The sequence below is a fragment of the Apis laboriosa genome, unplaced genomic scaffold (genome assembly GCF_014066325.1).
Source record: "Apis laboriosa isolate Shangri-la unplaced genomic scaffold, ASM1406632v1 scaffold43_cov150, whole genome shotgun sequence".
Taxonomy (NCBI): Eukaryota; Metazoa; Arthropoda; class Insecta; order Hymenoptera; family Apidae; genus Apis; species Apis laboriosa.
In genome coordinates this window covers 1,456,774-1,483,204 of record NW_025223292.1, presented here as the reverse complement: position 1 = coordinate 1,483,204, position 26,431 = coordinate 1,456,774, and the positions used below count along the sequence as shown (strand labels likewise).

At 24.0% G+C, this 26,431-nt stretch overlaps 2 protein-coding genes across 7 annotated transcripts; both read left to right on the top strand.

The window, feature by feature from the left end:
* Positions 1-3,183: 3,183 nt before the first annotated feature.
* LOC122716300 lies at positions 3,184-8,455 on the top strand. 3 transcript variants are annotated; one of them, XM_043939232.1, is made up of 4 exons: positions 3,184-3,775; positions 3,854-4,022; positions 4,193-7,974; positions 8,258-8,455. In XM_043939232.1, the coding sequence occupies exons 3-4, from the start codon at positions 4,233-4,235 to the stop codon at positions 8,281-8,283; spliced, it is 3,768 nt and encodes a 1,255-aa protein (XP_043795167.1). In that variant the 5' UTR covers positions 3,184-3,775; positions 3,854-4,022; positions 4,193-4,232; the 3' UTR covers positions 8,284-8,455. The 3 variants fall into 3 exon arrangements, with proteins under 3 accessions (XP_043795167.1, XP_043795164.1, XP_043795165.1); XM_043939229.1 differs by having other exon boundaries at positions 3,185-3,409; positions 3,533-3,775; positions 4,193-8,455; XM_043939230.1 differs by having other exon boundaries at positions 3,185-3,775; positions 4,193-8,190.
* A 1,130-nt stretch (positions 8,456-9,585) lies between these two features.
* Positions 9,586-26,011, top strand: LOC122716266 (long-chain-fatty-acid--CoA ligase 3). 4 transcript variants are annotated; one of them, XM_043939174.1, is made up of 9 exons: positions 9,586-9,972; positions 18,308-18,414; positions 22,755-23,109; positions 23,625-23,993; positions 24,134-24,529; positions 24,599-24,911; positions 25,006-25,269; positions 25,352-25,627; positions 25,714-26,011. In XM_043939174.1, exons 2-9 carry the CDS (start codon positions 18,395-18,397, stop codon positions 25,866-25,868), a joined length of 2,148 nt encoding a protein of 715 aa, XP_043795109.1. In that variant the 5' UTR covers positions 9,586-9,972; positions 18,308-18,394; the 3' UTR covers positions 25,869-26,011. The 4 variants fall into 4 exon arrangements, with proteins under 4 accessions (XP_043795109.1, XP_043795113.1, XP_043795111.1 ...); XM_043939176.1 differs by lacking the exon at positions 9,586-9,972 and adding an exon at positions 10,285-10,547; XM_043939178.1 differs by lacking the exon at positions 18,308-18,414.
* Positions 26,012-26,431: the final 420 nt, after the last annotated feature.

Sequence of the window (26,431 nt, the reverse complement as noted above, 5' to 3'; positions counted from 1 at the left end):
ATTAATTATTATTTATCTTAACTGGCTTATTTTTTAATATTTATTTTAATATCAGAAATCAATAATCAGGAAATTCATTTTAATCAAATTTTATCCAAATTTTACTCTTGCTACTAATTTTCAAATTAACATTTAATGATGCATTTAAAATACATTATAGTTAATATATATTAAGTTTAACAATAAGAAATTGTAAAACCAAATAATGAGTTAATAATGAATTAATAATGAGTTCTTTCTCCAATTAACAGTTAATCTAAAAATATCAAAATTAATGCAAAATTATTTTTGATTTTCTGTTATAGATAAGTAAATTCTATTAGTATGAAATTAATTTTGAAAAAAGAATCACTTGATTCTGATTCTTTAAATTTTTCAATGACGTTCTGTATATTTTGTAAATATGCTCTAAAACAATCGATCTGTCACGTATTTTGAACTAAACATCAAAAGCTAAATACCTAAATATTTTTAAAAAATAATTTCATTTCTATACAGCGTTAAATTTTCTTAAAAATTATTTAACAAAGCCATTAAATTATATCGATAAAATAATTTTTTGAATTTAAATAAAGAAAATAGTTATTCATTATATCCGTGTGTGTTAAACACTAATATCAATTACAAGTTAATTTGGTTCACTCTTTTTATACATTCTAAAATTATACATATACTTCTGTTCGCGTGAAACGATTAAATATACTTTCGGATATAAATAGATACTCATCATGCTATAAAAAAATTCTGCCCGCTATTTCGAGCCACGTCAATTTGCGAGCCATGTCGATTTTTTCGTAAAGTTTTTGTCGCGCGCAAAATAAAGGTACTTGTCCTGAATTAATGCTGAAAGCGGCTTTCTCCTTGCTACATCGATGAGATATGTGCAACTTACATATACACAATGCCTCGTGTCTTTGACCAACCATATATGGCTCTCTGGACCGGATTGATGCAGCATGAATACCTAATTTCGAAAGAATATCACCGTCTCCTCGTGACGTCTTAAACCTTTAACAGTTCGCGTAATGCGTTATGTCTGCTAGTCTTGCACCAAGAATACTCAGAGGAATTATAACTTTCACGAAATGCACATTCCCCATTCATTCATTCTTTCTTTTTCTCTTTTTTTCTTTTTTTTTTCCTATCCGTTCTTAAAATATCCGCGAATATTATTGGACTTCGCATATCATCGATTTGCGCGGAGAAAAAGAAAATGGAAGAATATATCCGCTTCTTGATGGATTTGGTTTAATTGTTAGGATTTAACAAGATGAAATAAAAAATAAAAATGGAAATTTGAAGCATAAATAATGATTTATTGAAATTATTAATTATTTTAGATAATTATTATACCTTATATAGATAACTCGACGATGCAATTTAAAATATAGATGAATTTGTTTAATTTAAGAATAAAAAATATTTTAGTTTTGTATTTTCTTGAAGTATTATTTATTTTTTGAAATTTTATATTTTTTTTATATTTTAATAACAATGAATGTTTGAATATATAGTTTAAAATGTGAATGAAATATAATAATAATAAACATTTTTTTATATGTTTTTTGATCCATTTTTTGATGAATAAATACAAATGCTTAAAATTAAACATAAAATGTAGATAAACACTTTAAAATGCAATAAAAGAAGTGTAATTTATACTTTTTTTATTTCTTGTCTTACCTTTTTATCTGAATATTTTTATTATATATTTTTTTTACCATTGAAATTAAAAATACATCAATATTTAACCAAATGTATATATAATTTTATATTTCCATTTCTTTTTTTAAATTGACTTCCTTTTTGAAATATGAAATATTTTATATAATCATATTTATTACAATATGTATACTTTTAATGAAAATAATAATTCTAATCTTGAAACATTAGAATAAGTATTTAATTCTTTAAAAGAAATATCCCGTAGTATCTCATTCGCATTGTATGTGACAATTATGGTTTTTTAAATGCTTTATAATTATACTCCCTTTTAACTTTCTGTTTTACATAATGATTTGATATAGATGTGTTTTATTTAATAATGGATTTAACAATGTAATATAAATTCTTTATTTCATAATGTTTATTAATTAAATTTCTTAAATTTTTGAGAAATTATATAAATAAATAAATATTTAAAATTAAAATTGTTAATCTAAAAATAAGAAATGTGTGTTTCATACAATTATATGCAATTTAGATTGATGAAAGTATATTACTTACAAGAAGTAATTATGATTTTAATATTTTTTTGAAAATAAATCAATTTAATTCAGGAAACATAATATTATTTTTTATAATTGTATAATGTAAATGTTTTAAAAAAATATATTTTATTTAAAAAAAAAACTAGAATAATTTAAATTGAAATTTGTCAGTTAAACACTAATATAAAAACATCTCTATTTATAATAGTGTCGTATTACGTCTTTAGTCTGACGTAATTCAAATCTGGAATGCAATACAATTTTAAACTGAATCTCAAACATAACTTGGAGTCGTAAGTTCAAGGTTCTTGTGATTCAATATAATCATATATTATCAATTCATTCATTTTCTACTTATCATATTGCATGTAAAATACATAAAAGTACATAAATGAATAAGTGATCTATATTTATTATTATGTTAATGAAAAAAAAAAAATTAAAAAATTTATAAAATTTATATAAAAAAATTTATGATAAAAAAAAACAAATAATATTAATATTAAAACAACCAATTTCACAAACTTATAAAATTTATATAAAAAATTTTATATTCCAATTTATTAAAAAAACAAATATTAAAAAGATCAATTACACAAAATTCCTTTATTTTCAATTCTAACCGAAGAATAGCATTTTCCTACTATATCATCAGAGTTTTATTAAACTCTGTCAAAGAGGATTTCTATGTGAAGCGTCATAATAAATAGTGCAGTACATATTGAAATATATTACATGCCTTTTTCTACACTATTGTTAAAGAAAATATCAAATATTTTTATAAAAAATATTTTGTATAATATATATTATATATTGTTTTATATTACAAGAATATTATATCAATAAATTTATATTTATATCAATAATATATCAATAAATATAATACTATTTTATTTCTCGAAGGTAAACTAAAATACTATTATAATAGTTCTAAAGCAGATGATACAATTGTCGTGCGTGGGTGCGTAAGATGCGTGTACGATTTACTGTGCGTGATTCTGCGCGATGGGGGAAGGTTGGTGTAATGGGTGGGGTCTAAACGATGAATCCCTTCTCTTCTCATATCTGATTCGATCTGATTCGAGTCAGTTTCGAGTGGTCTACCAGTATCCTTTATATTTGACGCGTAATATTACATTCACCGATATCCATGTAATGGCAGTATTAAATAAGCATGAAGCAAATATTAGTTACAGATCGTAGGTGTCTGAAAATTAATCAAGTCTTTTGTAATTTTCAAACACATCTTTAAATCAAACTGTTTGGAACTTTAATAATTTACAAGAATTCATTATAATTTTCAAGAGTAACTGCTTTTATAGTTCATCTGTCAAGATAACGAACGTATTGCGAAATTCTACGGAAGAGGTGTGGAAATCTTATCAGGATTATCAGCGCTACATTAGATGTACTGATCTAAGTTGTCTTGATTTATATCCTGTGTAATGTGAATGAATTTTGTGCCTAACATTCCTAAATCACAAGAAAATATTTGGCAAATGTACAGAAAATTCGCCCTTCGCCTAATACTTATCTGAATCATTCAATTGACCGTCTGCATGGAGGTTAGCAGACAATATTCTATTTATATACATGCACGTAATGGTATATAATTGTTTATAATGAAAATCCTCTGTTTCAAGGTGTTCACTATATAAACATATCAATATTGGAAATCGAAAATTTGCTGTTTAAATAAAATGTAATTCGTTTAATGGTTATAATGAAGTGATTATATCTGCAAATTTTTACACATTTTCTGCATTTATATGTTATCTATATGATATATATATTTAATATACATATATGTTCGTAAGTAGAATTAAGATTATTAAAATTAACAGCATATCAATATATTTATTAATATAGTTTGTTAATATTGATATAATAAGATTTTATAGTTTAAAACATTCTTACAAATAATAATTTAAAATTTAAATAATTTTAAATATTAATTAAATATTAATTTTAATTTTTTTTAGATATTATAATATATTTAAATAGATAAATTATTTATTCATAATGGAAAAAAGAAGTATCAGTGGAAAAGATATCTTAAGAATGGATGGTCTTTTACCACCAACTCGACGCTTACCTGTCTGTAATGCTGTAACTTCTACAGATAAGAAAAAAGAAAAAAAATGGTCAATTGGTGGAATTTTGAAAAGAATATCATCAATTCGGGATTATGATAGTTCTTCTAATGATGAAGAAATTGTATATTGTACAAGACAACCAAAATCTCGCACAGTATTTAATAGAAAATTACATAATGTTGTGCTTCAACCAATTGAAAAGAATTCAAATCAACATTTAAATATTAATGATACTACAAAGTCACTGGATATAACAAACTTACAAAAAGATTCTTTAAATTCTCGTAGTAGTGATGGATCATTGGATGGATTAAGTAAAAAAGCAAGGAAAAATAAATTAAAAGCACGAGTAGAAGCAAAACGAGACCGTATTTGTGCAGATAGTAGTTCAGATGAAGATTCGCGTAAATCTTGTAATTCATTGACAAGATATCAAAATGAAATTGCTGCACATAGTACACAGAAAAATATTTCTTGTAATAGAAAAAGTCGTGCAGCACGTACTGAACGTTATATAAAACGTTTATCAAGAGATGAAGGTCACAGGTTTCCAGAAAATTTAAACAATATAACAAATAAACGCACCAGTCTTGATTTCATGAATGAAGAACAATCATCTGTTTCTACAGATGCAAATGAATCATTTCAATTTTCAGAACAATCATCATGCTATATCAATTATTCTAACAGTAATACCTTTCCAATAAAAAAATCTGCTGAAAATCTACGACAATCTGGATTGATTGTACCTAATTTACAAACAAAATCGTCTACTGATCTCACAAAATATCCAATGAGCCAATATATAACAGATTTAAACCAAAATAATACTTATGCAAAACCAAATGTTTTATACAGAAATAAAAACAATTTAAATCAAGAAGAAAATAATGTTTTCAATTTATCTATGGCTAATAATACAATTTATGCTGATCCATATGATTATACGAGAAATCGTCAGTTTGCGAGTCGAAGTTCTTCTCCACCTGAACCTCCACCAAGAGATCCACGTTGTCGAATTTTTACTTATGGTTGTAATTCTTTTCCATTGAATGAAAACTTTGGTGCAATGAAATACGATGATACTTTACGTACTAAAATGAACGATATACATGAAGTTACTAAAGATCATGTAAAAAGTTTAAGATCCTATGATTCAAATAATGAAATCAGTTGGTGTGGCTCGATTAAACATTGTCCACGACGTCCATTGTCTCTAACTATAAGCTCAACACCATCTTGTAATTTATCAGAGTGTACAAACAATAGACACAATTCAACTGGCAGACACATAGATGAACCGATGTTTAAAGAAACAGAAGCAATGAAATGTCAAAGGAGAAATGATCGAAATGATCAACTTACTTCAAGCTTTAAAAATTATGATACCAAAATGCGTGAAAATAGATTATCTACTACTTATATTAAAAACATGCATAATAATTCCGTTTCATCTACTATTAATAAGTCTTTGGATAGTTCCTATACGAAATCACCAATAAAACAAATTTCAATCGAAAATTTTTATAATTTACCAAATGATACATTTGTTGATCATTTAAAAACGGAAGAAAATCAATTAATTAGTGAACAAGACACTTTAGAAAAAAAAAGAAGTTCTAAAAATCTTGAAGAAGCGCTTTCTGAACTTGAAGCAATATATAATAGCCTCCGTTTAGGAGATGAAGATCTTCTTGATAGAGCCGAACGACGTAGTATGGAAGAATTTAGTCTTCGTCAAGCAAAAACCAATACTATTTCATATATTTCAGAAGATTCTACAGATAGAACAAAAGATGATATGGCTTACAGAAGAATGCATCCTAAAGAGAGACCTGCATCATTGTCGGAAGTGGTTGGTCAATCTGCACTCTCTAATATCAGTTATCTGATAGCTTCGCCTATTTTATCACGCAAAGATATAACTGATGATTATTTATATTCTGGAAATTGTGTATCGCGTCGAGATGAACCAGATGTGACACGAGACGATGTTGTTTATCGGAGCATTCAACATGCTAATAACACATTAAAGATAGTTGATCCTCAACCTCCATTTGGAATTCCTTTAGGACCGGTAACGGCTGCCACAGAAAGCGACTATTTACACACTACACCAACTAAACTAGACTATCCTCGTTCGTCATACATACCACAGTGCGAGCCTGACATTGTTACCGATGATTTGGCTTATAGAGCTCTCAGAAAGGATGCCAATACATCGAAAAACATTGTTGAAAGTAAAAACAGTATTATTAGAGATCAGGAAATTACTTTTGGTACCAAAAAGAAACGAGCGGTTAGATCTTTATCTGCTAATTTATACGGTTTAATTAATCATGATAGAATTCATCTTCGAAGAGAACCTAGTCTTCAAGAGATCAAAGATGAAATGAGTAACACTATAATAGATATGAAATCTTTACCCATACGATCAGATAGACGCGTTGTAAGCGATGGTGAACTTTCCGATTATGATCGATGGCATTCTAATAGTTTATTGAAAAACTCTAAAACTGATATAAATGGCAATCATCCAGTTACAAATATAAATAGAAAAAAATTACGTGTTTATGTTTCACCATCTACTAAAGTACAGGACTTCGAAAATAAAAATGAGAATGATACAAGAGCACAAAACTCCATAATATCTAATGACATATTACCTAATGCATTAAACAATGAATTCTGGCAGAATTGCATGCAGAGCAAATCTAACGAGCCATATAATCAAGATACAGAAACTGATTTCACAGCGTATAGTCGTTTATGCCAAGATTTAGTTAATTTAATTGAAGGACAAAATGATATGGAAGTGAAATCAACTGAAGAAACACATGTTAGTTCAGAACTTCCTGTAATAGATGTTTCAAATGATAATAATAAGATGGAAGAATCCTCAATTTTACATATTCAATCTTTAGGTAATCATTATTCAGAAAATAATATTGAAAATCATAAAGATAAGGAGAACGTAGAGAAACAAACAGAAATTCTCACTAAATTTGAAAATAAAGATTCTGAGAAGACTGACGATAATACGTTTGATTTTTATCTTCGTGTCGCAGATGAGAATGTTAAACTAATTGCAGAGGCGTTTAGCAGTGTGGCAGATCACTTACGTGATAGTCGTTTAAGCCAAAAGAATTCGCTGACGTCGTACCATTCTGAAATAGAAACCGATAGTACAGCGCCCAATACTAGTACTCGTAGCTCCATTACTTGTAGTCAAGACGATACAAATGACGATTTGTCTAGTTCGTCAAGGATCACTGATATATTAAATGTAGTTCCTAAAGAAGATACAACGATAACTTTAAACGAGGACTGCAACTTGATAGAATCAGAAAAAACAAGAACTAATTCGCATACCGATTCAAAACTTGATTTATCCAAAGCTGTTTATGATTTACAATTAGCAGCAGCGAGTTTATGCAAACATGAAAAGGAAATTGAAGAATTAGAAGCATTATTAAAGAAGGATGCAACCAGTAATATTTCTTGCAATAATAATGTTTCGATTAAAAAAGATATTTCGTCATTAAATATTATTGAAACAAATTCAATGACATTAAACAACGAAAAAGAAAAAGAAAGCGATCAAGAAAAAACTGTAATATCAACTGCTGTTAAATCAGAAATTGATGAACATGACTCAAATTGTGAAGGTGAGAGTACAAAATGCAAGGATACTTATGAATTGTATGACATTCCTCGTTCGACTGAAATGCGTATTTCATATGTTACTAACCTCATAACAATACTATTTACTACATATTCTATGGTTTTGCTGGCTTGTTTTCTTGCACTGCTTTTAGCGACCGTAGCAGCATCATGATTGGACCCTTAACGACAAGTGTCTTAATGCATTTCATAATTAGAAGGTTTGATCCGAAACGTTGTTATCATTTTGAGGCTATTATTATTTGAATCATGTTACTAATGTCGTAGGTCTCCCGGCTCTTGATCATTCATGATGTGAACCATTCTATTCGAGTGCATAACTAACTGATATACTACGTCGTTGAGCGACATGGCAGGACAATTGAATTTTATGTAAGATCGAATTTCTGTGAACTATTTCCGAAGGAATGATTTATTCTTGTTGTTCTTGTTAATATTGTTGGTTTTAATAAAGTTTAAATGTTACGCTGTTGATTTTATTATATATGGCATTTCTCATGTATTTCGTTATGAAAATAAAGATCTGGATTTTAGGTTGTACTATTACATCCGAATTTTGGAAAACATAATAATTATTATGTACATATTTACATTAAACTTTTTTTTAATATTATTTTAGTATTATTTATTTTGTATACAAGAATTTATTTTCAAATTATTTTCAATTCATTTTCAACATTTATCTTATTACGCATTATAAAATATGTATAAAAGTTTAGTTAGTTTTGCAAAAGGTTTTGTATTTTAATATTTGTCAAAACTTTGATATTAACTACAGTAGAGATCAACATGATCGATAAAATCACTCTCTTACCTTAATAGTAATATATTTTACTTTTTTCTTTTACGAAAAACTCATAAGGATTAAATATCATTTTTCTTTTTTCTTATAATTAAAAATGATTAAGAAAATATTGTGTTTTTATTGAAGTTATTAATCTGCATTATCAATATAAAGAATGCGCGATCATCGTAAGATATGTGGCGCATTGAAGTCAAACATTGATCGTATGTAGTACTACAGTAACAAGGTTATAAGGGTTTGCTCAACGTCGAATAGTTATCGATTGTAGACTACTATGACGTCATCGTGGATCACGCCACATCCCCGCCCATTGAAACTCCGTTTGTGATTGGTTCACGTGTAGGCCGGCTATCTATATCGAAAAGCATGACCATCGTAGTTTGTGAGTCAAACCTTGAATTCTCACATGCACATAAATTAATTTATAGTATATTATCTAATATTATTTATGTTTAATACATTATTTATAATGATTATTATATGATGTTAACAAAAATTATGAGATTAAATGCGTAAAATTTTCAAGTATAAATTATTCGTTATATTAAAAATTGGCGGGAGATTTCAAATAAAAATATATTCAAATAATAACAAATTTGAAAATTATATTAGAAATCAAAATAATTTTTGTTTTTATGCTTATAGTTTGTAATGTTCTTCAAAATTATTATCTTCAAATTATTACATGTTTAAGAATTTATGCTATAATTCTTTCATTGATTCTTTCGGTTTGAGCTTGAAACTAGCAAGATGGCTGCTATTGAATCGAGCATGTATAGAGTGGTCGGTGTTCTGCGCTGGCGTTAGTACGTGTGAGAGAAGGGTACGTTCAGTTTTGCCGAAAATATGCAGTATTCGCGAAACCTCAATGTGTGTTAGGTTAAAAATTTGACATGTGCATAAAAAAAAGTGTTTTAAATATAAAAAAAATGATAATATTCGGGTATTATTCGCGCGAATATTGAGCTGTCGCTCGAATGCGCATTACGTATTACCGCCGCAAGTATAGAATCGGTTAACAGTGAATCTTGTATCAAGTTCATAGTACAAAGCACGTGGTGTTAAACCGTTTTTGATTTATTATTATCTTATCAAGTAACAGTGAATTGCTGGGATAATTTTTTAATTGAAAAAGGATTTAAAGAAGCTCTCTTTATAATTGATTATCTTAACAAATGTAAGAAAATAAGATAATTTAAATGCATGCTTGAAACATAAATACTTTTACTATTGAAATTTATATAAAAAAATGATTTCGTTCTCGACGTAACATCTAAAATAGATGATCTTTCGAACAGCTGTCTTATCATTATATATCACATTTACCTTTTTCTTAAGCAATATCAAAAATAGTGTAAATAGTATTTCATTATTACAAAATAAGGACCAAAGTTCAAAGATCTTCAAAAAAATTATAACTCACATATATATATATAACTTTTCATAAATCACGATTCGAATTCAGTTCTTCGTTGATCACGAAGTACATCACGTCGTAGATCAGCTATCTCTTGTGTCCTTTCCTCGTCTCTCTTCTTTTACGTATACACATTTATATACGTGTGTACCTACAGATATTACTTATACATATCTATACACCCACACCATTCTCGACCCTTGGATCGCGTATAGTGATAATTTCCTCTTTTGATCGCGGTGGGAAAACAGACTGTTAGTCGACAGGAATCGTCGAACTCGTTGAGAAGTCACGAGGTTGAAAAGTTAAGATAGTCGTGATAGTATATAAAGAAGGTAAGCAATGAACTTAACTTTTTTCTTAAATAATATTTTAATTCGAGTTTAAAAATAATATAAATGTTTGAAATCCATATGTTATGATTTTATGTTTGATATACTAACTTTATATTAGAAATTGTTTTTCCATCTACTTATATAATGACTTATAAAGCAATTATAATATATATATATACATATATATATATATATATATATACATATATACACATTAACAATGTACAATCAACTCACAATTTTTAGTGATGAAAAATGACTTTGGGTTATTTGTAATTCAAACTTCTTGAATAGTATCGCAGTAAATAGAAATTCAATATTAGATCTAATTAAAATTAAATTAATAACATTCTTCTTCATTTATCCTAAAGTGCGAATATTATCATAGTTATAGCATTCCACAAACAAGTCATCGATCTTTCTGTTAGGTATTAAATTCATGGTCAAATTGTATGCAGTTACCGGTCATGTATTATCGATAAATGAATGGATTATTATATAAGTAATTTCATGCGCGTACATGCTTGAATTATTTTAAAAAATTTTACCGTAAATATATCTTATTTATATTCAATTAATATCTATCTTGTAATTTGTATTAATCATGATTAATTGTAAGAATAAAAAAATAAAATTTTTAAATCTTTATATAACCTTACGTATAATTAGTATTTTTATTTTATATAAAAACATTAATTTAACTTTTTTGTAATTTAATCAAATGATAATTAATTATTGTTCAAACGGCAATTTTATTTTATGATTATTTTATCGATGATATATTTTTTATAAACATAATTTTATAAACTAATCTACTTTTCTACTTTTTATATGAGAAAAGTAACTATCGCGATCTTCACATCGTACATCTGGCATCCAATATCATCTGATACTCGTTGTACTTCAGGACAATAGTGTAATGCAACACATCGTTAGTAATATATAGATGAAAACAAGTACTGTAATATGGTTTACATATTGACTGATTCAACAAATTAGAAATAAAATGGTAATATTATTGTTAAAATATTTTAACAATAAAAATCATATTTACTTAGAATGGAATTTTAATAATATATCTTTATTATTAGGAAAGACCATTATTAAGAAAATTATTATTAAGAAAATTATAATAATAATCGAATAAAATTTCATTCTAATCGTGATTAAATTATTTTCTAATAATTTAATTTTTAAATTTTCATCCTTTTTTACTTTGAAATTATATTTAAGAATTTTAGTAAAAAAAGAAATCGTTTATTAATTAATTATAAATAATTAATAATATATAATTAATAATATATAATTAATAATTATATTAATTAATACATCATATTAATTTTACATATATCATTTAATTTCTTGCTATTTCAATTTTTTTTCAATTAATAGTACTTACTTGAAGTCGTTTCTTTTCATCATATAATTCATTTAAAAAATTGTATTTTTTCAATTAAAAATATCGTATATTCTTAATTTTAATCTTTTGATCTAATATAATTAAAATTTATATTTTCTTATTATTAAATAATTAGTTATTTATCATAAAAAATATTTAAAAAAATTATCTAATTTGTATTATTTATCACATAACGATTATATAAAATATCTAAAATCCATTATGTATTAATTATTTATATTTGGTTATTATCGTAATGATAACATTATCTTGGCGTATAAAACAGGTAACATTTTTACAACTACTTGCAATTATACTTATCAATCATTCTCGTTGATTATTTTATACTGGTCAATACACGTTACACAACACATTTAGGAACGTAACTATATTTATGATCTCGAAAGCGATCAATCAATATTTAAATATCGTTTCAATATGATTTAATATTTTTATTAGTAAACCATAGTAAACATAACACGTGATCTATAGCGCATATAATGTAAATGTATATTCCATATTCACCTTGATATAACTTAAGCGTAACACGAGTTGTAGCAGGGAGCAACGTTCAATGTCGTAAAACTTATTATCTTGGAGTTTGCAGAATCATGCACTTTGCAGACTGTTTATATGTTCCAATATTTTTTTACATGCATCCTATTTTTGCGATGAATTTGATTCTCAAAGATTAAGTGAATAATTACCAGGTGTATTTTTATTGATAATTATATATTAGATAAATTTTTCATATAGCCTTAATTTATAATTCTTATAATGATAGATTGTTAGTTGATGATAAATTATCTTTATCAAATTAAATAATAATCTTTTTATTTTTGTCTTTTTTATTAATTAATTATATTTAATAATTATTTTTGTTAGTTAATTACTTTTTGTTATAATAAATATGAAGAATATTATTATGAATAATATTCACTTTTTCAAAATTTCACTTCTTAAAAATATTGATTCATTAAATATTCCTATCTATTTAATTGATATGTTTTTCTTTCTATAGAATTGAATTTAGATATATATATTGAGTTGAATCAATTTTGATAATTCTTCTTGTTTGATAAATTTGATTGTATATTTTTGAAATGTTTTGTTATAAAGATAAATTGTATAAATGTACTATAAATTATTTTGTAATTATTTTGTATTCAAAAATAAACAATATATTAATTATTTTATTTTATCTTAATATTCAATGGATATATTTAATTTGTTTTAGATATTGTTAAAATCATGAATAATAATTAAAAGATAATCGTAGAAATAAGAAATTATTAAAATGATTTTTATTTCTGATATAAAATAAAGTACAAAAAAGAAATTTGTCAATTCAGGAATAAAAAACGCATACATTGGTATAAATAAAAATGATAAATTATTAAAAATATGTTTTCAGTAGTTTTTGAAAGTTTGATTTGATTATATTTCATTCTTTGTTAACACTATGAATTTGAAAGAAAATAATTTTTATGAAGAAAATTTATATTATATATTATATAATTATATAATACTATATAACTAAAATTTATATTATAAATTTATATTAAATTTATATATCTTCATTTATTTTTGCGTTACAAAAAGTAAAATACAAAAATAAAAAATCTTTATTTATGATAATATATTATATAATAATTATATTATAATGATTATGATTTAATTTTTCTATCTTTATCTTTCCTGTTGTTAAAAAATCTTATTTGTTTTATTTTTATTATTAATTTAAACATTAAAACAAAGAATCAAATTGATAAATTTTCCAATTAATTTATTCAATATATTCAATATTTATTATTCAATATTCATTTATTTATAAATTCAACAACGTACTTAATCTTTAATAATCTGATTATTAATGATATCAAATTATTTTAAATTGTAAGTGATTTTGATCACTAATTTGTTAATTATTTAATTGCTAAAACAATACTAAACTAAAATTAAAAAAATATATATTAAACTAAAATTTATCTGCATTCAATGAAGCATATAATTAATATTTAAAAAATCATTTGTTTTTCAGCAAATTTAAATTACGAAATCACGAAACTCATAAATTTATATAAATAAATTGTTATTTATATAATAATTTTCTCTTAATTATATTATCGCAAACTAATAAATTGTATATAATATTGGAACATTTTCTATATACAGTCTGCAACTGCTATTCTTTTTCGTTTTTTTCCATGCTATTTCTCCTTTCGATCATACAATCAAACTTCAAATTAAAAAAATTATCTTTAGTATTATCGTTTAGGAAACAGAATTATAATGCAATATTCAACACTCTAATGATCTAGGCGATAGCCTTGATATAAACAGTTCCTGTCGAGTGAAATAAAGAAATGAGACACCATGCAATCGTAGTATTTAGAAAAAAAAAAAATCTATGAAATTATATTAATTTTCATATCATTATATACCATTGTATTTTAGTAGTTTTATTCATTCTTCTTTTTATTCTTATGTATAATAATTGAAACATCTTTTTCAATGGTTTAAATTCAAATTAGAAATGAATCAAATTTCCATATTCTATATGTATTATTTTTTGATCATTTTATTTTCTTGCGCATATATATATATCAATCAATAATATACAATTAAAAATTTATCGACTTATTTTTTCTGGAATTATCTTTTTCATTTCGATTTTAATCAGAATTCAATTTTCGATTATTATCAGTAATATAATAATATCATTTCATAAATATGATGATTAAGATAATTTTGTTTCGAGATACGTATTGTGATAATATGTTCAAATTATTGAAACGAGAAGTTGTAAAATCATTGTTCAATCGTCATTTCCTGTTTCGTTAATTCTCATGGTATTCGATAGAAATCCATTTCTTGCTCGTTTACATAATTTGACCTAATATCAGAGGATGCCAGCCATTAGTGCTTCGACGATCGAGCAGATTTGTGGCTCGTAAGCGACCAAGGGACACATGAACGCTTCCCAGACAGGAAGCTAACCAATAGGAACGTTCCAATTTGTATGCACACGTGCACGATTCGTGAGCATTATGTTTTATCTTTTGCGAATTCTTAGAAAATAGATAAATATTTACAATTTAAACACCTAGATATATGCTTATTTTTTACATGAAACAGTTTAATATAATATTACAATTGAAATTGATTATTAATCTTTTAATAATCTTAATTATTCGATTAGTTAAGCAATAATATTAATTTTCAAAAATAATATTAGTAATAAAAATTTACTAATATTATATTATTAATATTTATTATATAATATTTATTAATATTAATTAATAATATATTTATTATATAATATTTATTAATATTAATAATGATAATGATTTATTAATATTAATAATAATAATACCATGAAATACAGAAATATTTATAGAGAATTTAAAATTATTCAAATTAATCTTCGGATTTTAAAGAGATTTAAAAATACTTAAAATTTACATTATGATTCATTTAGCATCTAGAATGTCGTTTAATATACATTTTTAGTTCTATTTTTATTTTAAAAATAAATATTTTATTACGTTTCTAATAACGTTATTTCTAAGCTTTGAAATAAAAGAGTTTGTCAGAAAAGAAATTGCAGTATTGAAATTTATGCGAATTTTGAAATAATCATGCATATTTTTATCTTAATTTTTGTTACAATTAAATTCCTAGATGTAATTAATTATTTTATTGAAAAATTTCCAAAATGAGATGATTTCTAAAAAATAATTAATTGAAAATTTGTATCTATATTACTTGAATATTTATAATTATGTATGAGATTAATTAATGAAACTATTATTATTAAATAAATCGTTTCGTTATATTTGTTTATAATAATTTTCATATTATTTAATTAAATTAAAATTATGTTTATTGTTTAATAGGAAAATTTTTTTTAAAAATTTGTTAGTGTTGTAGAATGAGATAATTATACATATATATCATATAGTATATAGAAATATATAGAAATCGAGTTTTCCTAATAACATAAAATTTTCTATAAAATATACAATTTTTTATAAATAATATACAATCTAATATCAATTACTTTTGATATTAATGACCAATTGTGTATGTTATTGACTCCAGCTTTTGTTAAGATTGTATATTTTAGCCAATGATTGTGATACTAAATCTATTAATTTTCTTTCAAAAATATTTTAAAACTAGTTTTGTGTAATTTATTTTTTGAAATCATTTTATTTTTGTAATATTAATATACTATATCCTATAATCCATAGGATATAACATATTTATATTACTGAAATAATATTTATAATATTTATAATAATGTTTCTGAATATATTTAATTTTTTTCAAGAAAAACGATTAAAATACATGTATATAATATTGTATTTGTATGTATAGAAGAGAAAATAGATAATTATAATCATAGATCATAGATCATATTCTACAAAAGGTATTTAAGATATTTTATTACTTAAATTTATTTACATGCATAGTAGTTGAATATTTTTTTGAAATAATTTTATAATAAATATAATAAAATATATTTTTTAATATATGCGAATAAATTTTTGTAGTATATAATGATAAGAAAAATAATGAAAAAATTAATATTTCTGTAATGCAAACATTGTATTATCTAAGAAATTTATTGAATGTTAAAAAATTTTGGAAAATCTCATCATTGGAGAAATTGAATATTTAAATAACTCATGATACTATAGTATTGTTCAAGGTCGGTTGTGAGTTGCTTAAGTATGCATGTATATATGATATATATAGACGATAGTGACAATGTATATATAGCATGGTAGCTTGATCGCTCTGTAACCCTCTTGTCTATTTTCAAAGAGTTTCGCAATATCAAGGTTTTTTTTAATTTATTTGCCATTTATTTCTTAGTATGAATATTATTTTAATTATATAAATCTATATATTTGTTATATGTTCAATAAATAAGTTATATAAAAATTAAATTTACTTGGAAAAAAAAAATTCTAAAAAATGTAAAAGATATTTTAAAAAATAGAAAAGAATAGAAATATTTAAAAATGAGATTATTATTCACAAAGAACACAAATATTTATAAATACGAATATTTAGTATATCTTTCATTTAATTTTTTTCAATTGGATGAAATTAAATCATTTTTGAATTGTTTATAAAGAAATAAATGTATTCATACTTGAATATTATATAAGATTGAAAAACATAAATATAATGATCATTCAGAATCAATTGAAAATTCTTAATCATATACATCTATTTATTATGTATGAAATATAATGTTTTTTAATGCTAAGAATTAGATGAAGAAAATTTAAATGATATTCTATTGCTAATTATTATTAATTGTTGCTGTCATTTGTGTTGAATATTATATTCATTTATTATAATAAAAATCGTATAACAATTTTTATATATATTATATTTATATATATAATTTTGTATATATATTTATATACAGTATAGTAGTGTATATATATATATATTAATATTAACATAAATTAATTTCTATAAAATCAATAGAATATCAAATAAATATCAACTTTGGTTATAAGAACTTGGCAGAAATCGAAATACATCATAAAACAAAACTTTACTTACAGATTCAAATATGCAAAATAATGAGAAAGTATTATTCAAATTTTAAAAAAATTTACATATAAAATTTGTTATTCTAACTTTTAAAATAGATATAAGAAATAAAAATAGATATAAAAATATATGATATATAATAGATATAAAAATATATGATATATAAAATATATCAAGATGATTGACAAGATTGATAATTCAAATATAAATATTTATTCTATAACAATTTTATACAAAAATCTTATTTGTTATAAAAATGTATTTAGTAAATTATTTCTTGCAAGAAAAAATACTATATTTAAATATGGGTTAAAATAATATTTTTTGTAGTTTTTTTTTAGATAAATTAGATTGAATTAAAATATTATTTAATATTATTAAAATATTATTTAAATTTTACATAATTTTATGAACATATTAGCCATGTAGTAAACTTTTATCATTATTACATATCAAAATTTTTTTTGACATGTAAATAAGTTTTTTGAAGAACTTTCTATTCATTTCATCTCTATTTCTATCTATTTATCTATCTCTACTATCTTAATATTTAAAATATTAAATAAAAATTGATCAAATAAGTCATCAACTTAAATAGGATACATATATGTTATATATGTATTATATATGTATACATATATGTTACCTATATCAGAAATAGTCTAATATTGGTGTTCATGTCGAGAACGATTTCAATGGTCGACTATAAAGAACGGAAAGCCGTACCTATTTTACGATATGTACCATTAATCACATCGATTGCTAATAATTTTTCTTACAGTGTTATTAATCCACATCATATCGACTTCTATTAAAATATTGGAGGTACAGTATCTTGGGAATAAAAGTGACCTGATAACGATTCATCATGATCGTGGACGAGAAATCGTGAGTCGTAGTAGCTAGATGAAAAGAAAAAAAATCATAACTTTTTTCTACGCTTTTCTTTGCTATGAATATCTTTCACTAAGCTTGTACATTTGTGCTTGTAGATTTATAATTTATTTATTTTTTATATATAAAAATCTTTCGCTCTTTCAATATCAATATTTATATATATATTTTATTACAAATTAAGATTTTTTCAAATAAAACTATAATACATATAAATTAAGACAAGATTTTTAGTATGAATATACATATGTATATATTGATGTATCATAATTAAATATTATTTGCTTATTATATTTACTAGCACGTATTTATATTTTATAATTTTTAAATAAATGAATATATTTGCAAGTAATATAAATATGTTTATTAACACGTAAATTTAAAAATAGTCATTGAATTGAAATAAAAATATTTTTAGTATATGTAAATTTTTTATAAGAATGCAAATTAAGATATTTTTATAGAATTTTATAATATTGTGTGATGCAAAATGCATCTTGACGCATTACCATTCTTCAATGGTAAATTCAAAATTCGAAGAATAGCAAATTTTTGTATTATAATGTTAATGAATTAGCATAGTTTTTAAAATTATATAACATTTTATTACATGTATTTATTCAAATGTAAATACAATTAAAATTTGCATTGCAAAATGTATTGAAGAGTAAATTTTCTTTAAATGATTTTTATAAGTTGAATTAAGTACTATGATATCTTTAAATTAAATGAAATATTTTAATACAATAGTAATAAATAATCTTGATTTTTCTATATCGATATTTATAAATTTTAAATTAATTTAAAAAAAAATACTTATCTAATTTTTCGTATATTAATTTATGATATTATGATTAAATTTTAATGTTAATTTTAATTATTCAATTTATTCGAAAAAAAGAAAATAATCAATACTAAATATATACTATTAAGATATTTATTATTTATTTATTTATGCTCGGTTTTAAATTTAAAAATTAAAAAAAATTAAAAAAATTAAATTATTTAATTTAAAAATAATTTTTGTTTCAAAACATTTATATCTATATCTATATATTCGAACATTTGTGTCGATCAGTTTTTCCTTAGTATTATTTTCTGACATTTCAAAACAATAAAATTTTATGTTATATAAAATTGATGCATTTAATAAAAAAAAGTAAAAAATTATATATTCTAACAGTTAATTGCCAATAAATGATCCGCGTAATTTATCTTTGATAACCGTTTTGTATCGTGCGAACTTTGATGTGGTATATATTTCATGCTTTCACAATAATTTTTATAATTGAATAAAGATGTATACAGAGAAAACTGCTTGGAATTTCAGATAACGAAAAGATCATGTACATGGTGCAGTAGTAACCACATCTGACATAACGGCGTTCAAAGTCCTCGGAAATATCTGAATCACATACACTTGTCGTTAGTTATGCCACGCTTTCAATTGTGTTTGTTCCGTATGTTGGTATATTACGTACTATATAGGGTGTCGCGTGGCGCCATTCTATTATTTCGAATCGGTAAAGTCATTATGAACTACGATTTGACTTTACAAACTTTAATTTTTTTGCGGTATTATTATTTGAATGTGTGTTTTATTACAATTATAAATTATAATGTCTATAAATATTTTATTTTCTTTTTTAAATAAACAATATAATTTTTTTATTTAGGAAATTAATATATTGTTTTGTATTATTTATTTATTATAATAATAGCATTTCATATATGTTAACAAAAATTTTAATATTTAAACTGAATTATTTAAACGGAGTAAACGATTCTTTACGTATAATAAAACGTACGGATATAACCGCGAGACAGCATGGTATAAAAATGATAAGAATGTGAAATGTGATATTTAGTATTATTAGAGTATTTTATTTTCTTAATATATGGAAGTAAAAGTTATAATACGATTTATAAATTCATAAAAATAGTAATCTAATATGTCATTAAATTAAAAAAATGCTATGTTCGAATGTATTATAGATATTCAGATCTTCTTAATTTAGTTTCATTTTAATTCAATTTTCCTTATTATTTATTTATATGAAATAAAATCAAATAAGAAATTATGAATTATTCTATTATAAGATTTAATTATAACAGACATAGATACTTACATATATTTAATAAATTTTATATATTTTACATTGTTGTATTGAGACTACATTTGTCTAAATTTTTTGAAATAAATCAAAGATATAATGCTATTTTTAGCGAAGAAACATAGAATTTTGTTGAGTTGGATGCTAGCACTTGAGTGATAAATATTTTTAATGTATTTTTGATTTATTTATAATTAATTTTCGCATTTTGATGGCAATAATCTTATCATTAATCTCTCTTTGCAAAGTAAGACTGGTAATAGTTGCAAGAACTATTAGAATGTTCCAGAAACTTATAATGATTATTTTCATTAGAAGAGATTTCTATCTCTCTTCTATATAATGTATTATGGAATAAAGAATGCAATGGAAGAGAGGATAAAAGATCTTTAAAAACTGCTTAATTGTTCATGCCGAATCTCTCAAATTCTCAGATTACAAAATAAATATCAGAGAATAAATAAATCACATCATTCTAAATCATACGCGATTTAATCAACAAATATATTCTCCTCCGTGATTATTTGATTACAGATCTAAGCGCCAACGCAAAAAACGAATTTTTATTTTGCGAATATCGTGCGCCGCAGCATTATTTAATTTATACTTATTATTATAGAAATCTGTAATTTTCATAGAATCAAATAAATTCTATAAAAATTAAAACAATTTGTTCTTATATAATAATTCTTATATAATAATATAAATAATTTTTTATTTTTTATTTGTTTCTACTTCTATTTGTTCATTCGATTAGTTTTTACTGTTCATTCAATTTCCGAGAATAAATCGATATCGTTTCGCGCAATCAAATTTAATTGCTATGAAATCATATAATCGTGTGATATGCACTATTTTTGCATGATATCTCTGTTCTTATTTACAAGGTCAATTTAAAGAGTGAGCTTGATAAAGAAAAATAAACTAACAACTTTATGCATCGTATGATTATTATTAAAATCAATTAAGGATGGCGATATCGATAGATCTCAGTTTAAGAGGGAATATTACTAGGATATTGCTTACTGCACCGACGGTCGATGTAAATAATCCTCAATTGATAGAGCAGGATATTCATTATGTAATTAAATAGAAGATTAATTATGTTGAATTAGAAAAGATTATCAGAAAATATGATAAAATTTATTTTTTTCTTATGAAATTACATTTATAAATATCAAGTATAATATTGTATAAAAAAAAGCAATATTTTATAAATAAGATTTACAACTTTATCAATTGAAGGTTTAACAGTTTATCATAATATACTATATTAATAGTCTTTAATCTTGTGCTTATCTCAAACTAATGTTTATGATTTTTTTTCCCTATTTTTTCCCTTTTTTTTCTTTTATCTTTCTTTAATGTTTTAAAAATATTGCATTTAGATAATATGAAGTAGTAGCATTTAGATAAGTTGAATAGAATATGAATCTTGATGCATGAATATGAGTTTATTATGTATTTTTGCTTCATCATGGAATTGATTTAGATATATATTTTCTTTTTATAACATTTTTATAACATATTTTATAAAAATTTTATTTTGCTATTATATATTTTTTTAATATTGAAATAAAATAGTAAATATTAATGTGTTTTATTTTAAAAAATTTATTAGAAATACAATTTTTTAATTATATAATATATTTATTGGATATAAAATTGTAAAATATTAAACAATTATAATAAAATTATTTTTTAATAGTAATGTATAATAATTCTGATATTAACAAACAATGAATACGAATATAAATTTTATATTTTAATAATGCTAATGATTTTATTTTATAATGTATATAATGTGTGCTAGTATTCAATTAAATTTTATTTCACAATTTTTTAAATATTAATTTTCAAAAATATATTTATATGAAATTATCTGAATTTTCAAATTTTGATACATAAAAAAATTACTCGTATTGCTAGCATTAACTAAAATATTTATATACATATATTTTCTAAATCATATTATTTTATAAATCACAATATCATAAAATTATTATTAACATTTGTCTATATATCCTATGTAGCAAAAAAAGAAAAAAACAAGCTTATCTAGCTTAATCTTTCAAAATTTATAGAATAAAATTCTTTTATCTTTAGTTGCAAATAATAATGAAACCTTTTTCTTTTAGAAACTTTGCTTATATTCAATCAGCAAGAAGCTTTTAAAAATATAAAAGATAAAATTTTTCAAACTTTATGTTTTGTTCTTAGTGAAATGGAAAGCTTTTGGATTATCAGCGCGGTCAACGCGCTCAAGGCGCTTTCCTATGTGTACGACCTGTTAACGTTTCCAATGTACCTCATACTCCAGCGACCATGGAAAAGGAGAAAGGCTTCCCGAAGGATTAAAGCTCGACCTATTGCGAAAGATGATAAAAGTATTACTTATAGAAGTGTTGATGAACCACAAGAAATACACATCATGCTTGAACGAGAAAATATCGATACACTTGACAAAATAATGCATTGGATTACTAAGGAGCATAAAGGAAAAAAATGTGTTGGTACAAGGCAGATACTTGCTGAGGAGGACGAGATTCAACCTAATGGTAGAATATTTAAAAAGGTATAATAAAAAATAATTATATTCTTTCTTAGAGTGCAATATATATGATTTGATTAAAGACAAGAATTGCATTACAGATATATTTATTTTCGGAAGGGTTATTTTCTTTGAGAATTAAAGAAATTAGAAAGAGATGTGTTTTTTAAAATGTTTTTCATGTACTCGTGTAAAATGGATACACACAATGATACTCGTTGCAAATTTAAACATGGATGGGTGGGATTTTATATATGTATCGGATACTCTATTTTTTGGATTCTTTGAAGTTTCATTCAGTGTTTCATGAAAACAACGATAAATACCAGAAAAACTAAATAAAACATAATATATTTAATTTTAATGGCATATGACTTTATATTAGTGTTATAAGTTTAATAAAATTATTAATAATATTATTTGCTAAAATTATAATATTAAATATTCTTTTCTTAATCAAATTCGTATCATATTTTTAAACTTTCTAATTTATCATTTATAATTTAATTTAATAATAAATTAATTAAATTATTTTATAGTATAAAATGGGAGAATATAAATGGAAAACTTATTTGGAAGTTGAAATGCTTATGACTGCCTTTGGTCGAGGTTTAAAAGAATATGGTCTTACGACGTGTAAGAATATCGTCATCTTTGCTGAGACTAGAGAGGAATGGATGATTGCAGCTTATGGTTGCTTTAAGCAGAATTTGGTTGTAGTAACTTTATATGCGACTCTAGGTGAAGAGGCTATTGCTCACGGAATTAATGAAACGGAAGTCGATATCGTGATAACCAGTCATGACTTGTTGCCGAAGTTTAAATTGCTCCTTAAAATATTACCTAAAGTTAAAACGATTATTTACATGGAAGATCAACTGAAACCTACTGATACAAAGGGTTATAAGGTATATATTTTGATATATATATTAACAAAAAATATAAAATAATTTATAAAAATAATATAAAAATATCATTGAATATTTAATTATAAAAAAAATTATATAAAAATTTTTATTATTATTTATACTTTTCTCATACATTTTAGGATGGTGTTAAACTTATACCATTCTCTGATGTGATAAAAAAAGGTAACATTTCCACTGCACCATTGTTATCACCACAAAGTGAGGATACTGCAATTATTATGTATACATCTGGATCAACCGGAATACCAAAAGGTGTACTTCTATCACACAAAAACGTGATTTCTGTAATGAAAACGTTTTGTGATATCGTGGAAATTAAACCAGACGATGTATTCCTTGCATTTTTACCTTTGGCCCATGTTTTCGAACTTCTTGCTGAGAGTGTATGCTTATTATCTGGAGTACCTATCGGCTATAGTTCGCCTCTTACTATGATCGATTCAAGTAGCAAAATTCAAAAAGGATCCAAAGGAGATGCATCGGTTCTTCGCCCAACTTGTGTAACTTCTGTACCTGTAAGTTTTGAAAATTAAATTATGTTACAATAACAAATAAGTTGTAATAATTTTATTTTTATTTTACAGCTTATTCTGGATCGTATTTCTAAAGGTATCAATGAAAAAGTCATGAAATCGGGATTTTTAAGTCGAGCAATTTTCAAATTTGCCTATAACTATAAATTGAAATGGTATAAACGTGGTTATGACACTCCTTTTTTGGATAAATATGTTTTTGGAGCTGCAAGACAAGTTCTTGGTGGAAAGATTCGGCTTATTCTTTGTGGTGGTGCTCCTTTGACTCCAGATACTCAGACTCAAATTAAAATTTGTCTTTGTGTTACTTTGACTCAAGGATATGGCCTTACTGAAAGTACTTCTTGTGCTACAGTTATGGATAGTATGTTATTTCTATTATATATTGTTTTTTATTAAATAATTTTTTATTTTTATAAAACATTTTTTTAAAAATAATTTTTACTTTTAATTTATAGAAGATGATACAAGTATCGGAAGAGTAGGAGGACCAACTACAATTTGTGATATTCGTTTAGTAAATTGGGAAGATGCTGGTTATAGAGTTACAGATGTTCCATATCCTAGAGGAGAAATTATAATTGGGGGTGAAAATATTTCAGCTGGTTACTATAAGTTAGCAGATAAAACAAAAGAAGATTTTTTTCAAGAAGATGGGAAACGATGGTTCAGAACTGGTGATATTGGAGAAATTCATGAAGATGGTTGTATAAAAATTATAGGTATATTTTAATTTTAATGTTATGTTCATTTAAAAAAAAAATTTTTTTCAATATATTTTTATCAAGTTAATAATTTTTACAGATCGAAAAAAAGATTTGGTTAAATTACAATTTGGTGAATATGTTTCTTTGGGCAAAATCGAAGCAGAATTAAAAACATGTCCTATCGTAGAAAACATTTGTGTTTATGGAGACTCATATAAAACTTTCACAGTAGCATTAATAGTGCCCAATGTATTTTATCTAGAACAAATTGCTAGGAATTTAGGAATTACTGGAAAAAGTTTTGAGGAACTTTGCAATGATCCACAAATTGAAAAAGCAGTGTTACAGGAATTGATTGAACAAGCTAAAAAATGTAAGTATTTAAAACAAAATTTTTTAAAATTAATTAATTTTTAAAATATTTCAATAAATTTTAAACAATTTTTATTTTTGATTTAGGTAAGCTCCAAAGATACGAAATACCAGCTGCTATAAAACTCTGTTCAGAACAATGGTCACCTGACATGGGATTGGTAACCGCTGCATTTAAGCTTAAAAGAAAAGCAGTTCAAGAGCGTTATCAACACGAAATCAACAGAATGTATGCTTCGTGATAAAAAGAGATATAAAATGTGTAAAGAAAAAAAATAGGTGAAGTGATGTCGAGCTTTTCGATTTAGCAAAACTTCGATAACTTTCGCATGAATTTTGCGGAACGTGATCGAATGTTAATTAAAAACTTACTTCAGATTTGGAATCGTGTATTTTCTCTGTTCTATTTATCGAAAAAGATATCGATTTCTAAAGATCTACTTATATCGTTAAACGTATATAAAAAATTAATCTATAAGGAATTCTTTCTGCTGGAAAATATTTTATTAGTCAGTTTAATTTTTCGTTTCAGACAAAAAATGATTTTGATCTTCAGAAATATCAGTATATAAAGTATGTCTTGTAATATAATTATCGTTGTACGTAATGCAAGATATGAATGATAACAAACAAATAATGGAAGAAATCGAGACTTTTTTTTTGGTTTCATCTTAATAATATACTCATTCCTTGTAACATTTGACAAATTTTGTGAGAATCAATTGTTAGGTAGTAGACATATTAATTTTATAAATTTATAACTCGTACGGTGTACTTATCTCAAGTATTACTTGAAATCGACGAG